Here is a 12,430-nt window from a genome sequence, read left to right on the forward strand (position 1 = left end):
TGTGTGGGCTGGGCTTTTGTTGCCTTGTATGATCCTTTGACACTGTTCCTTAAATGATTGTAAAATTGTCCTAGAACATTACATGGATTTTGAAACACGCCAAGTGGGTTGACAATGGATTAATCTTAATTGCTCTACATGTAAATGGGCCATAAAGTCCTGTAAATGACCTTTTATCTTAAAGAGATCGTTCATTTCTGTTGGTGTTGTCTGTAGCACATGGCAGGCGCTGCTAGAAAAGTGTGCAAATAAATAGAGAAAGTGTCGGCAGAGTCTGTTTGAACAGCAGGTGTGTTTGTGTGTGTTTGGATGCAAGGTGGAGCTGCAGTTTCAGTTGAACAGACTTCCTCTGTGTGAGATGCACTACGCTCTGGATCGCATCAGAGATAACAGTATCCTGTTTCCAGATCTCAGCCTCACTCCCACAATACCCTGGAGTCCCAACAGGTACGAGCACTCGCAAAGACCCAAATGAGTGACTTTACACACACACACACACACACACACACACACACACACACACACACACACACACACACACACACACACCTTGAGGTCTCCTTTCAGTAGTTCCTCATCCAACAAATAATTGAAGATTGTTTCTGCCACAGAATAAAAAAGTAAAAAAAAGGTTTTTTATATCCCGCAATTCTGAGATTACTTCTTGCGATTCTAACTTTTTTCTCAGTTTATATCTCACAATTCTGATTTATTTCTCACAATAGCATGTTTACATCTCGCAATTATGACTTTCCACCCATAATTCTGAGTTAATTTTCCGCAATTCTGAGTTTATTTCCTTCAATAGCGAGTTCACATCTTGCCATTCTTAGTTTACATCTCGCAATTTTGATTATCTCGTAAGTCTGAGTTTATTTCCCATAATTCTGAGTTAATTTATTTTCCCATAATTAGGGTCCGACCACCGATGGTGTGAGAACCCTATTGAAATCGCTCCGTTTATTCTGATATTATAACTCGCAATCAACTTTTTTTCTCAGAATTCTGAGTTAATTTCTTGCAATTCTGAGTTTATATCTCATAATTCTGAGTTTATTTCTTGCAATTCTGAGTCTATATCTCATTATTCTGAGTTTATTTCTGGCAATTCTGAGTCTATATCTCATAATTCTGAGTTTATTTCTTGCAATTCTGAGTCTATATCTCATAATTCTGAGTTTATTTCTTGCAATTCTGAGTCTATATCTCATAATTCTGAGTTAATTTCTTGCAATACCAAGATGACATTTTGGAATTCTGAGTTTATTTCTCACAATTCATATTTTTTCCAGAATTCTGAGGTTATTTCTCGCATTTCAGAGTTTATTTCTTGAAATTCTGAGTTTATTTCTCACAATGGCGAGTTAAGATTTTGGAATTCTGGGATTATTTCTTCCAATAGCATGTTAACATTGTGAAATTTTAAGTTTATTTCTCCCAATAGCATGTTAACATTTTTAAATTCTGACTTTGTTTTTTGCAATAGCGAGTTAACATTTTAAAATTGAGTTTATTTCTTTGCAATAGCGTGTTAACATTTTGGAATTCTGAGTTGATTTCTTGCAATTCTGAGTTGATTTCTTTCCAAAGTTAACATTTTGAAGTTCTGAATTTAAATCTTGCATTTGTCAGAATTTGCTAGAGAGTTGTGAGATAAAAAGTCTTCTGTTCCTAAAATGACACAGGACATGAATAATATCTGCTTGTCCAGCAGCTCTAGCTCACTCACAGACGTCTCTATCTCTGTGAGTGGCAGCTGCGTTGGCAGGGCGCATTCGTGCGTTTGTAGCCCGTGTAAGTTCTTCCTCCGGTGCCACAGGCAGTGGGATGAGCAGCTGGATCCCCGTCTGAATGCCAAGCAGAAGGAGGCTATACTGGCCATCACCACCCCCCTCTCCATCAACCTCCCGCCGGTGCTCATCATCGGACCCTACGGCACGGGCAAGACCTTCACGCTGGCCCAGGCTGTCAAACACATACTCAAGCAGCCTGACACACGGTGAGCAGCCTTTTTTACCTCAGGAAATCATTTACTCTCATCCCACAGTAAATACAGAGCAAAAAAACGATAGGCATTACACCATGATGTACACTAATAAAAATTATTTTGTGATGAAGTAATTACTACAGAAAAAAAAAACAATGTAATTTACATGAAAAAGTTAGTTCAGGCAAGAATTAAAAAAAGAAGTAAATTCTATATTAGTACTCAATTTAAGCGTGTAGAAATGAAATCGTAAATATCAACGTTATAAAATTAAGTATAATTACTCAACTTTTCTGATATTGGTGTTCCCATCATGCACTGGGCCTTGAGTAATTAATGATGTTGATTTTTCACTGTTTTCTAGCTGTATTTACACTGTTTTATCATTGCTTTTGTTGTTAGGATTAGTAACTTGCCATTTTGTGACATTTGGAGTTCGTTTTCTACTCAAAATGACTCATTCAAACTAGGGGTCGACCGATATGTGATTTTCAGGGCCGATACCGATTATTACAGATCAAGTAGACCGATAACTGATATTTTAAAACCAATATATAGCCTATGTTGGTGTAAAAATGTAAGTTAATGTCAAAATTAAGAATAACAAAGAGTTTTGACAAATACTTTCTTTAAATTATTTTAAACATATCTTTAAATCTGAGAACTGTTAATAATAACAATAGCACCCAGCAGCATTCTGTAAAACTTAAAGACTCTATTTTAATGGTTAAATTAAATTTTAGTAATCAAAAAGTATTTCTAATTAATTTAAATCATCAAATTTTATTCAATTTATTTACAGTTAAAGAAAAATCACATGTTTAGGGCCCTATGAAAAAAACGAACTTTTATTTTGACGGGTTGCCATGGAGATCTTTGAGTTTCTGTGCATTTATGATATGACGATAACTTTTCTCAGTTGAAGCTTTAAAAAGCTCATGAAGTGACTAAGTGGCTCTGGAGATGATGTTTATGCAATCATGTCCTCATATAATGATGCGGCTGAGGCTGAAAACAGCGCAAGCGTCACGCGTGCTCCAGTGTGTGTGTGTGTGTGTGTGTGTGTGTGTGTGTGTGGTAAATGAAATCACGCATCTGCACCATTCAGAGACACGCAGGATTCATATTTAAAGTCTTTTTGTGGTTTGAAATTCGATTTGATTTGTACTGACCTGCTTTTTATGAATTCATCAAGATGTTGACAAATTCCGTGACATTCCGCTTTATACAGTAAATTCCGTTTTTATGACTGGATTCCGTGATTCGGTCCGTGTTTTCTGCATCGCGGACATCTCAGGACAGGACCCTATTATATTGAGGTGTTTTGCAACTTCAGTGTAGTAATTTATTGCTACTTCAGCAAAGTCTGCTGCTGCCTTAACTTTGAGAGACAAGACAACTGATGCGTGATCAGTGCAGCAGTTCCAGTCAGCGAGTGCTGTCGGTGTGAGTGCTAAACTTTCAGTGCCTTCAGCTTTACGCATTGATTGGCCGGACTCGTGACTCCCAACAAATCAAATTTGCGGGACATTGCATTGGTCTAGTCTACAGAGTGGTGAGTTCCGACAGAGGTGGCTGCGTCAGAGCCAAATAAAGCGCATTTCAAAATTAAATTATTTTATCGGCAAATCGGTTTTGAAAATGGCCGATACCGATAACCATAAAAATGCTCAATATCGGCCAGGCCGATAATCGGTCGACCCCTAATTCAAACACAAAAACAATCCATCAGATGTTACCGTCATTGTGTATTGTCTACCAAGTATTGAGGTCTCTGCGTTCACGTAAATCGTAACATTTGAAATGTATTGTATTAATTAGATGTTTGTAAGTAACGCATATATTTTGAAAGTGTGTGGTTTAATTCGATGTTATATTGTTTGGGTGAAATGTATTGCAAAGGAAACTTCAACTAAATAGATATTACTCAACCTTTCACTAGCCAAGTTAAAATTACTTATTTTCTTTACTTCGTTACTTTCACTTAACTTATTTAAGTAGAGTTTACTTAATTCCTTATGTGAAATTAACTTGTCAAAAAATATTCGTGCAAAAACTTGCCAAAGAAAAATGAAGTGTATTTTTTTTCAGTGTACATTACAAATATTAAAATTAAAGTAATATTAAAATTAAAGTACATTAAAATTATTTTAAAAACTAAACTTTGAGACTAGTGTGATAGATTTGCTTACTGAACTTGTCTGTGGACATTTTCGACTTCCCTCCAGAATGTCTTGCCCCATAGACTTTTATGGTAAGTGGAAAACATTTGTGTGTGTTTTGAGTGACGAATCGAAATTTCCTGTGGTGAAACAAGCACTGCACAGATGTTGTCAATAGACCTTAACTTGTATCGATCCTGAAGCATTCCTTGCTAATCATGAGAAAATCGTCTGGAAGAGCCGAGGGAATTGAGCTTAAGACATTCAGCGGATAAAAGCAGCTGTGTCTCAAAGAGGGCTAATGATGGTTGTTTTCTCTTTCTTCCAGGGTTCTGATCTGCACACATTCAAACAGCGCCGCAGATCTGTACATTAAAGATTACCTTCATCCATACGTGGAGGATGGCAATCCACATGCACGACCTCTCAGGTAACACTAACCACATCTGGAGTGGTTTTCATTATAAATATAGTTTACATTTAAAGTTCAACATTTATAGTTGAAATGTGTCTTTCTGAAGAGTGTCTTGTAATTTTCAAAAGAGCCACACACCACTATTTCGGGCACAATTAGTTTGACTGTGGAACGTACAGTAGCAAAGCCAGTTTTGTCCCTTTTATAAGGGGTTTGAACACAGATGTGTGTCCACAGTGTGTGTAAACAACAGGCCTATAATTGTAAAAATCCATCCCACTCCTATTTTTTTTTATAATCCACATAAATCATAAACAGTCTCTCCGGAAAAAATGGTTCCAGATTTCCCCCTATACTCTTACGTAATAGTTTATTTCTTGTATAAAGAAATGGCAATCCGCCATTTCTGTTTCCTCGCTGTAACAGCTGGAGATATACAATGTATGCGCCAAAAACCAATTATGTACCAATAAACATAAGAGTGTCTCCATAAACTCCCGGCGGAAATGTGCCGGAGAAAGGCGTCAGTGTCAAATATTTACACTAATAATTTTACGCCGGACTGCTTCACAAAAGAGGGTCAGTTCAATGCTGGATTTGCACAAAAGTCGAAAGATTTTAGATTTACATGATGGTACATGCTAGTCAATGAGTTGAATCAACTTAACTCCACAACTACATAAATATATCCATTCAGAAACTTCTTCCTGAGTCTCTCCATCAGTGTCCGATGAACATGTAAGGATAAACACAGCTACCGACAATTTCTGACATTTTGGCTGGGTGACATTCTCCAGTTTTGTTGTTGATGAGGAGCAGAAGCACGAGCTGTAAAGGCTCTGCCCTCTTCTGGAAAAGCAGCAGCTCATTTGCATTTAAAGGGACACACAAAAACTGTGTTTTACTCATCCGAAGAGGGGCCAATTAGACAAGCTAAAATCAATGATCCGTGGGGTATTTTGAACTCAAGACACATTCTGGGGACATCAGAGACTTGTGTTGCATCTTGTGAAAATAGGCATAATAGGTCCTTTAACTAAAAGGTATTAAAAACACTTTTCATTCATTGAAACAAAGCTAAAATAAAATATAGATATTAGATCAAAAAAAATTAAAGTGTCATTTTTTTTAAATGAAAAAAGCACATAACATAGAAATAAATCTTAAACTAAAATTAAAATTAAAGAAATAATTGAAAAAAGAATAATAAATACTCTGTGTATATAAATAATACTAAAATAACAATGAGGAAAATGCATTGTTATTGGTATATTATTTATTCATGACTTGGTACTGAAGAACTGTTTTTTGTTTTTTTTTTACCCAATGTGACTACTGGCTAAAAAACGAATTTGTAAATGGCAAATGGATGCAATACTTGGCATCTAGGTTTCATTTGAAAGATTTAAAAACTGCAAGTCATAGAAGGAAATTTGTTATGCAATTTTGAGGACGTTAGTCATCCAGATATTTTAAAATCCGCTGTTTTTCTCATAGTTCAAGGTTCCTTTGGCACACCACCCACACGAGTCTGTTACTCCGTTGTCTCTGATTTGGGATCTTACATTTTGGCCTGCATGGACCAAATGATATGAATGTGTTGATGATTCACCCTGGTCTTGTGCACAGTTTATCCGTGCATTTGGTTTCTTTATTTTTCATCAAAATGTAATAACTTCGCCTCTAAAACAACATTTTTTTGCTAAAGTAAGCAGGGCTAGATGTTTAAATTTTATAAAGAACATATAAATTGTGCTTTCTGTACAAACTTGCTGCTTTAGTGGTGTGGGTGGTTGTCAGGGCATTGCTATGCAGTTGCTATGGTGTTTTGGGTTGTTGCCAGCGTCACTTCAAGTATTTTTGAGCTTCCGTTCACCATATTTGTAAGTGTGTGCGTTGATTATTGTTTATATGTGAATATAAAGCGACTGTCTTCAGAAGACTCATGAAGACTCATGAGGATTTCTTTCACAATGTCTTCTTTCTGAACTTTTTAAAGAAAGTTTTGGTAGAATGGACTTCCTATGTATGGACCGAAATCTCTCAATGGACCATATGTTAATTTTTGGGTGAACTTTCCCTTTAAAAAGGACCTATTCTGCCTTTTTGAATGTTCAACTGTCTTTAGTGTGTAACGTTGTGGTTTGAGCATGAAAAAGGTCTGCAAAGTCCCTCCAGGGAGATATTCTCTATATCAGTGTCACTGTTTCTGAACTCCCTGAAACGCCTCCATTGTAGTCTTGCGTTTTCTTCCGGGAACGTAACAATATTCCTCATTTAAATAATTCCCGCCCAAGGCATACGCAAAATAAAGGGGCGGGACCTGGTTGAGTGAGTTAGTATAAGTAGTAAACCTATTCTAGAAGGGGCCAGAAACAGAATCAAGACTTTGCAAAAAAAAAAACATAAAATGGCCTCTTTAATGTTGGACTTTGTGTTTGTTCAGGGTTTACTTCAGGAACCGCTGGGTGAAGACGGTCCACCCGTTGGTGCAGCAGTACTGCCTGATCTCCGGAGCGTACTTCACCTTCCAGATGCCCACGCGACAGGACGTAGAGCGCCACCGTGTGGTTGTGGTCACACTCAGCACATCCCAGTACCTCTGCCAGCTTGACCTGGAGCCAGGTCTGAACGAACACACGCACACACAGCGAATCTCATCCCTAATACTCTCGACATGCTAAAGACATCACTTGCAGCTCGTTTTCACATCTGCACACATCCGATTAAAACAGAAAGACATGACAGTAGCACGTCACAGCTGGATGTGGCCGCATTAAAGCCCTCCTGCAGGAGCGATGCAGCGGGACCGCAACAGTTTATTAGGAGAGGCTAATTTCCTCCTATGTGTCGGCGCACAGGATCATCTGTTGCTAAGAGACCCGGCTCGCCTGTCTGACACACTCAGCATCATTAACATCCGATGCTGTCGTCTTTTTTTCCGTTTATTTTTCATTTCATCTAGCCTCTTTTCTTATCTGTTCATTTGAAGTCATTACTGCTGATTTCTGGCTTTGTGCTAATGTGTTTCGAGAGGTTGAAGTTTATTCCCTCCAGTGACAAACATTTTGAGTTTGTATATATTAGAGTCCAAATAATAAGCCTATATATATATATATATATATATATATATATATATATTTGACTTAATAGGGAGATTGATTTCAGAGAAGAACCATAATTTCAGCCATTGGGGCCAATTAGATTCAAAATGACTTCAAACTACTAATTTTCCATTAAATAACCTCAAGGAACCATATTTTAAGGCAAGGCAAGGCAAGTTTATTTATATAGCACATTTCATACACAATGGTAATTCAAAGTGCTTTACATAGAAGAAATTAAAATAATCAAAAGAAATCAGAATACTTAAAACAGTTTAGAATAAAAGATAAAATACAGAAATAATCACATGAAATCAGAGTAATTAAAACATAAAATAAAATACAGTGCAAAGAGTCGGACGAACAGTGGCACAGTGCTCATTCAGTAAATGCACAGCTAAACAAATGTGTTTTGAGTCTGGATTTGAATGTGACTACTGTAGGAGCACATCTAATCTCTTCTGGAAGCTGGTTCCAGCTGCGGCTGGCATAGTAGCTAAAAGCAGACTCGCCATGCTTAGAGTGAACCCTTGGTATTTCTAGCCGATGTGATCCTAATGATCTGAGTGATCTGTTGGGTTTATATTCAGTGAGCATATCTGCAATGTATTGAGGTCCTAGGCCATTGAATGATTTATATACCAGTAATAATACTTTAAAATCAATCCTAAATGTAACTGGCAGCCAGTGTAAAGACCTGAGGACTGGTGTGATGTGTTCATATTTTCTGGTTCTGCTCAGAATCCTAGCAGCAGCGTTCTGTATGCGCTGCAACTGTCTTATGGTCTTTTTGGGAAGGCCAGTGAGAAGTCCATTACAATAATCCACCCTACTGGTGATGAAAGCATGCACAAGTTTTTCTAAGTCTTGACTGGAAACAAACCATCTAATTCTTGCAATATTTTTCAGGTGATAGTATGCTGATTTAGTTATTGCTTTGACATGACTACTGAAACTAAGGTCTGACTCTAGAGACACACCCAGATTCCTGACTTGATTTTTAGTTGTTTGACCCCTAGACTGAAGGTATGCGTTCACCTTGAGAACTTCATCTTTGTTTCCAAACGCAATGACTTCAGTTTTGTCTTTGTTTAACTGAAGAAAGTTTTGGCACATCCAATTGTTTACTTCATCAATGCATTGGCAAAGGGAGTCAATGGGGCTGTAATCGTTAGGCGATAGGGATAAGTAGAGCTGTGTGTCGTCTGCATAGCTATGGTAAGCGATTTGGTTCCTTCTCATTATTTGGCTCATTGGGAGCATGTACAGGTTGAATAGGAGTGGCGCAAGAATTAAGCCTTGAGGGACTCCGCATGTCATGGATGTCCTCTCAGACTTATGGTCTCCTATACTCACATAATAACCTCTGCCTCCTAAGTATGACCTGAACCATTTTAGGACTATCCCAGTGCTGATATTTGCACTACAATCCAAAAGTTTCGGGGTCAGTAAGATTTTTTTGGAGAGAAATTAATAGTTTTCTTCAGCAAGCAAACGTTAAAATGATCAAAAGTGACAGTAAATACATTTGTAATATTACAGATGATTTCTATTTCAAATAAATGCTGTTTTGTTTTTCTTTATATTCATCAAAGAAAAATGTAAAAGAAAATATGTCTGCAAGCAGCAACTATCAGGGTTCAAGCGCTTTAAGGTCTTTAAGCACATGTGTAAAATGGTATTATATTTTACTTAACAAGCTTGTAACCACTTAGATAAGAGATAGAAAATGCCATTTACAGGCAATTCACGGATGAAAATACACGTTTTTTAAAAGCTTTTTAACAGTTAACAACCACTCCTGGCGACTAAGTAATGTCTATCATTAGCCATTGGCTAATAAAGGTGACCACTCACGGAAACTAGGGACAAGTCGGTTCTGGGGCATTTTGAGGTATTCATAGATTCTGAAAGTGTAGTCTACAGGCTTTCCAACGATGTGTAACACGTGGAAATCTGATAATATTTGGAGAAGTTGTGGCCATTTGAAGCTAGGCACTAAAAAAAGCTAAAAGGTTAGAAAACGACCTCTAAAGATTGTGCAGTTCTCACCTGTCTCTGCTGCTGGGAGTGACAATAGGGCTCATTTACATCTCATTTAGATAAGCCATACCCCCTGTAAAGCTCCCCCTGTGCTTTACAGCTTTTTTTCCTTTTCTTTAAGCAGTCATGACAGGAATTTTCCAAATAATCACATTTCACTTCCTCAAATTACTGTTGCAAATCTCTTTACACCACTTTCCGCAAGTCCGCAAGCACATTATATCATCAGCAGGCTCAGCATCTTAAATAACGACTAAAGAGCAAATGAAGCTTAACTTACGCTTCAGAAGCGCGCACGGCGGGCCTTCATCGCAGCAAAGGTCTTAACTGCATCCTATATTTCGATTCTCTGTGCCAGTTCATGTTCTATGGAGATTGTTGACAGTCCATTAAGTCTGTTCCCTGTTCACAAAACGTTCCCCATTCAAAGCAATCGGGACGTCACATATGCCACCGCTGTCAGCGAGCCGAGCTGCCGTATTCAAGCAATATTTGCGGCGTCCATCTTCATTGAATTTTGATATCAGATAGAGCCGGCCAGAGCGCTGCATAAGTAGCCACGCTGTTGAGGGGCAGGGGCAAAAGCGCCGGCGGCTATTCAGTATGGAAATACACACAGACAATGACACGCCCCTACTGCATGCTAGAATCTCCGAAAAACAAGCCGATTTCAACCTCAAAATGTACGCTTTTAAATATACCAATACTGTTATCTCAAACATGGAGAGGCTTCTTCATGATCTCAACTAACAGATTCTGCAAAAAAGCGGAAATCACCAATTTTGAAAAAAAAAAACCGCTTCTTTCTCATTTTGCTCGCAACTTGTGTTGCCTACTTGTGTCACTGGTTTCCGTGACGGGTCACAAATTATTCGATTTAACGTTACAGTCTAGTTTGACGGCGCACAAATCGCGGTCGATTTGCTGAGAGCACTGGGTTTCTCACACACCCGCAAAGAGAAAGAGAGCGAGAGCCTTGCGTACCACGCAGAATCGGCGCGCTACGTGTAAACGATATTCTTTGTTGTGTTCTGTGTGTCAAAATAATTGAGTTAATTTTGAATTATTCAGCTTTTAAGAACAAGCGGAAGAGTTTTTGTTGAGGAATGATGGGATTTGATGGAGGACTTGGCCAAGTCCTTTTTTCTAAATGACCCTGCTATAGCTATCCAAGGGCCAAAGTAAAAAAAAAATATTTTTGATTACTTTTGACCTAGAGAGTCCTGAGGATTGTGCTGCAGTGGTTTTATTGAGGTTGAGCCAAAAACCTAGGGCTAGTTAAGTTGGTGTTTTAAATAACCTCCCATATTAAACTAATTTAACGATTCACAGCGGCGGTCCTAGAGGCAAAGTTGCTCAGAATGAGGAGCTCTAGCATGTGGTATGAATGTCATGGGCGAGTGCAAAAAACATGTGATATACTATTCTTTACGCACATGAAAAATGCGAATGAGCCTCCCTGGACGATTTCTTTCTAATTTCTCACAGGCCTCTAGGGCCCTGAGTCAAACAGGCCCAGCGAGTTTCGTTCTGATCTGCCTCTGTTAACCTTGTATGATAGTCTGATAACCTTGTTTGCTCAAACTTCACTGGCCACCGCCGAAAGCGTTTTTGTCCTTAAAGTCAGTCTTGGCACCTTGGACAGGGACACCGCGTGCCAATTTAGTTTTTTTCATGTTATAGCGCCATCAAGGGGCCAGTCACCATGTGCTTTTTCACACAACCATAGAATGAGCTCTTACATATTTGTGCCAAATTTTGTGAAAATTTCTCATTCCAATCACTAGTTACAGCCATTTGAGGAAAAGTGGCTCCGCCCACTTTAAACGTTTTGTCAGCCTTTGGAGACGGCGAATCAAAAATTTTACTTTTTTTGATAATTATTGAAAATTAGACCCCAGAGAATCTTTCTGCACTGATTTGGTTCCGATCGGGCCAAAAACCTAGGACTAGTTCGCAAAAGTATGTTTTTCCAAAAATCCAAAATACCCCAAAATTTTGACTATCGAATAATACGCCGATCGTTATAATATCTCACAATATTACTCTTTTTACTGTATTTTTGATCAAATAAATACATCTTTGGTGAACATGATACAAAAAGTTGCATTGATATTGTCATGAAGTTGCTTAATTTTGTTTCATGGAAAATAACAGGGAATATAGTGTAAAGTTTTGATACATCAGCCCGACAGATCTGAGAGTTATCCGTCTCACAACCTCTGCTGGATGCTATTCTTTTGTGTTAATGGTTGCTGATGCGTGCGTGTTATCTATTATTAATTCCTTCTCCTGTGAAGCTCCATGTAATTAATATTTCATTCCCATGTATGCGTGTTTCCAAAGGGATCTTCACACACATCCTGTTGGACGAGGCAGCCCAAGCCATGGAGTGCGAGACCATCATGCCATTGGCGTTGGCGGCTAATAGCACCCGAGTCGTACTGGCAGGAGACCATATGCAGGTACCTGAGCGATGACATCAGCACTGGAAACGAAAAGATTGCAAAGGCTCTTTATGTGATTTAAAAACAGGAAACCAGAGAATTGGGTTTAAAATTGACCCTGTTTGACCCGTAAAGTCAAAAGGACCCTATATTTGCCAGACTGTAGGAATTTTGACTCATTTGGTTCCTTTTGTTTGCTGAAAAGTGAAGATTTATGAATGTTTTAGTTAACTAGAACTCGAACTAAACTAACTATAACACAAAAACTTGGC

The 12,430-nt window shown here is 38.3% G+C and overlaps 1 protein-coding gene across 4 annotated transcripts in view; it reads left to right on the top strand.

The window, feature by feature from the left end:
- helz (helicase with zinc finger) overlaps positions 1–12,430 on the top strand; it is a 69,159-nt gene that overhangs the window by 20,285 nt on the left and 36,444 nt on the right. For 2 of the 4 annotated variants that reach the window (XM_077211652.1, XM_077211653.1), the window contains exons 13-17: positions 317–447; positions 1,712–1,999; positions 4,478–4,579; positions 7,011–7,189; positions 12,058–12,176. In XM_077211652.1, the coding sequence (XP_077067767.1) occupies positions 317–447; positions 1,712–1,999; positions 4,478–4,579; positions 7,011–7,189; positions 12,058–12,176 (819 nt within the window). The remainder of the gene's footprint in view (positions 1–316; positions 448–1,711; positions 2,000–4,477; positions 4,580–7,010; positions 7,190–12,057; positions 12,177–12,430) is intronic. The other 2 variants (XM_077211654.1, XM_077211655.1) reach the window with 2 other exon arrangements.

This window comes from Siphateles boraxobius, unplaced genomic scaffold, assembly GCF_051911475.1.
Source record: "Siphateles boraxobius isolate OS27281-9 unplaced genomic scaffold, OSU_SipBor_1 66, whole genome shotgun sequence".
In the NCBI taxonomy this organism is placed as follows: domain Eukaryota; kingdom Metazoa; phylum Chordata; class Actinopteri; order Cypriniformes; family Leuciscidae; genus Siphateles; species Siphateles boraxobius.